The sequence below is a fragment of the Botryllus schlosseri genome, chromosome 10, assembly GCF_051294905.1.
Source record: "Botryllus schlosseri isolate E-star chromosome 10, Bs_hap1, whole genome shotgun sequence".
NCBI classification, from domain to species: Eukaryota; Metazoa; Chordata; class Ascidiacea; order Stolidobranchia; family Styelidae; genus Botryllus; species Botryllus schlosseri.
The window spans coordinates 180,964-183,965 of NC_137245.1; the positions used below are offsets into that span (position 1 = coordinate 180,964).

General features: G+C 40.5%; 1 protein-coding gene across 2 annotated transcripts; it reads right to left on the bottom strand.

Annotated features, from left to right (window-relative positions):
* Positions 1 to 280: 280 nt before the first annotated feature.
* Positions 281 to 2,702, bottom strand: LOC145448416 (uncharacterized). Of its 2 annotated transcripts, none has more exons than XM_080326800.1 (5): positions 1,691 to 2,702; positions 1,466 to 1,621; positions 1,225 to 1,397; positions 717 to 869; positions 281 to 645 (listed from the first exon to the last, which is right to left on the bottom strand). In XM_080326800.1, the coding sequence occupies exons 2-5, from the start codon at positions 1,558 to 1,560 to the stop codon at positions 521 to 523; spliced, it is 546 nt and encodes a 181-aa protein (XP_080182926.1). In that variant the 5' UTR covers positions 1,561 to 1,621; positions 1,691 to 2,702; the 3' UTR covers positions 281 to 520. The 2 variants fall into 2 exon arrangements, with proteins under 2 accessions (XP_080182926.1, XP_080182925.1); XM_080326799.1 differs by having other exon boundaries at positions 281 to 654; positions 1,691 to 2,621.
* Positions 2,703 to 3,002: the final 300 nt, after the last annotated feature.

Below are 3,002 nucleotides of genomic sequence, written 5' to 3' on the forward strand. Positions count from 1 at the left end.
AGTAGGCTATTGCACGACCGTACTAATTAGTTTTATTTGATTGTTATACTGTGAGCTGAGTTTCTGATTGTTATACTGTGAGCTGAACAAAAACTTTCCATGTTGTAGAATAAATGTCTCCCTATCAACTTTTGTCGGGTGATGGACCCTGGTTTACACTGAAGCTATTTTCATATTTTACAAAACTTTCGCCGGACACCAATACTTGATCAGTTGAAAGGGCCTTTTTTGCACAGTAGTTATCGAAAGACCTTGCAAGTTGACACAAAATAACAACAGGTTCGAAACGGTTCGTGTTATTTACAGGATATGTGCGCATCACAGTACAACCATGGAAATTGAAGAAAGAAGGTTACTGCATGCTAATATACATAAAGTATATGGGCACATCACAATTGAAACATAAGTAAACAGACAAAGAAGCGAACTGCATGTTATTTACAGACATTATATGTGTGCATCACAGTAAAACCATGAAAACTGGCAAGGGATGAGGCTACTACATATTCCATGTCTCCAACTAATCTTCACTTCTATTTTCTGCAACTACTTTCATAATTTCAATTTCCACTTTCAGCCTTTTCTCTGGATTGATACTTCTCAAGAGCGGTGCAAGCATGCGTGCGAATAAGTCAACTTCGTCTTCTTTCTCATCTACAAAAATTAAACTAGATGCAATCAGGATATTTTTTCATAAATAAGATTGTAATAATTACCTGCAGTAAGGCGTTCAATCGCAGAAAGAATGGTTCGCTCACGATCTGACGACTGTGAGTCACGTTTGTTTTGCTTTCCTGGAACCAGTTTGCTTAATGGCGTGCTGCAATCACTTGGCAACGATGGCGCTGGATCTCCAGAATGCAATGGTCCTGTAGAGTGATAGGCACATAATATACATCTATTCTATACACATAACGAAATATAATTTGACAGGGTATTCACAAATAATATTTGTAACTTAACTGAGCTTCTGGTAACTAAAGTCTTGTCCAATGTTCCCCCTAAGCTGCGCAAATGCGCATCGCTGATACAGTTTCTGCGCACAGAAAATCAAAGTTGCGCCAAAAAATCCAAAGTGATGACCTTTTTTTGGTATTTATATACTGTTGTCCAAGGGTATGCGCAGTGAGTTGGTGAGTGTGCGCAGACTCGTCAAAAATTAGAGGGAACATTGGTCTTGACAGACGTCTTTTATGTTATATGAAGCTTAAATGTTGTACTAACCTTGATTCTGCAAACCGCCATTCAGAACTTCAGTCAGGTTCAAAGTAACTAGTGGGTCATGTGTATCCAGAGGATCTTGTGTATCCATGGGGTCATGTGTATCGACGGCATTATGTGTATCCTCCAGGGAATCCTGTTCTTCACTACAATTATCGTCGACGTTTGAATATGTGCTGGAATAAGCATATGAATTTATTTCATAATAGGAAATCAATCAGTACCGTAACTAATAGTCATTTACCTTTCAACAACTGCATCCAGAAAATCAAACATTGGCATCAGCTGCCACGGCCTGTAGTTTGACTTTCCCGAACCAGATCTGGTTTGTTCTTGCATATTATTTTTCTCCCGTCGTAATTTATCACGGATATATTTCCATTATTTTTACATTCATCAGCTATGAGAAAAAATAAGCAAAGTAATTGGTGAGTAGTTCGAAGTACTGTACTCGTTTTTTTATAATTACCTGGAAATTGTAGGTCCCGGCTCACGCGTTCCCAGCAGTTTTGCTTAGCCACTTTGTCGCTATACGATTTGTGTGACTTTAAATACAGCGCTGGGAATTGCCTTACCGATTCTATCAGTACCTCCGGATCCATTGTTGCAGATTGCAAAATCACTGCCGTAATAGACATCGTGCCGCGAATGTTTGTTGTTAGGCGCGAACAATCAGCTGATCTCAGTGACGCCTGACTGAGTACAATTTACGCTGGCAGTGTGAACCTCAGCTTCGCCTCACTTAATTTAGCTTAGTTTAGCTTAGCTTAGCTTATTCTCAGTGTACACTACCCTTAAGGTACAAGCTGTCTCTGGTGACGACAAAGTACAAGCTGTCTCCGGTGACGACATACGAGCGACTCGCGAAGCAGGATCTGGCTCGCCAAACCGCGTCATTCGTACGATCGTTCGTTTTCGATTCAATAATTTTGTGGATGGCCAGTTATCGCTGTTGCCAGGTGTTTTCGTGTGGCGCATTGTACTCGTAGTAGGCTACGTCTCGTAGTAGTGGGAAATGAGCAAGAATGCTCGACGAGGTGGTTGGTCATACTTAAAAACGCTTCATCTCTGGATAGTGTCGAAGAGAAGAATATTATTTGAGTTAGCGCGGTCGGCTAATCCACGGCCTTTGGTGCTAAATTAGCCTATGTATCTGGGCAAGTCTGTTTTACCTCGACTCAGCACTCAGCAGACACTACCGTAAAATCACATGAATACCATCATAAAAAGATTTAATTACGAACGAAACTCTCAAAAATGTCATTATAAAGTACAGGGGTGGCCTTCCTGCGGCCGAAGAACGAAATTTGGCGGCTATACTTCAATTAGTATGTGTTGGCGGCCGTCGCCATGAAAATTGAATTTCCGTATTCACTCCAAAATTTTGATATATTTTAATTAATATTGAATTTTCCTTCGCGCTAGGCGCGATTCATTGCGACTTCATTTTGCGATTTCAATATAGTCCTAGCGCCCTCTGCAATCCGAGCCATACAGTACAGATGTGATCAGCAGAGAAAAATGATGCACTCAATATTGAAATACCAACTTGGAATCGTGCGCTCCTCACGAAAGGAATTTGTTTCTGGTACGTTTGGAAGATTACAATATCTTTCCACTCTACCGACATTCCTGTTGTTAGGTCAAGTAATAACAACACGCAGCAAAATGACTGTAATAACAACTGGCCCGCGCGAAGATGCATCATCATTTATATCTTGCCTCTTCAACTCTACCGATGAATCAAATATCATTGGCCGAGAAAAGATGAATATGTGATA

Bases quoted from the DNA above. Each gene is read 5' to 3' on its own strand.
- LOC145448416 (XM_080326799.1), bottom strand. From the start codon at position 1,560: ATGCAAGAACAAACCAGATCTGGTTCGGGAAAGTCAAACTACAGGCCG. The intron at 1,398-1,465 runs GTAAATGACTAT...TGCTTATTCCAG, and splicing joins CTGGATGCAGTTGTTGAAAG to CACATATTCAAACGTCGACG. The intron at 870-1,224 runs GTTAGTACAACA...ATCACTCTACAG, and splicing joins TGGCGGTTTGCAGAATCAAG to GACCATTGCATTCTGGAGAT.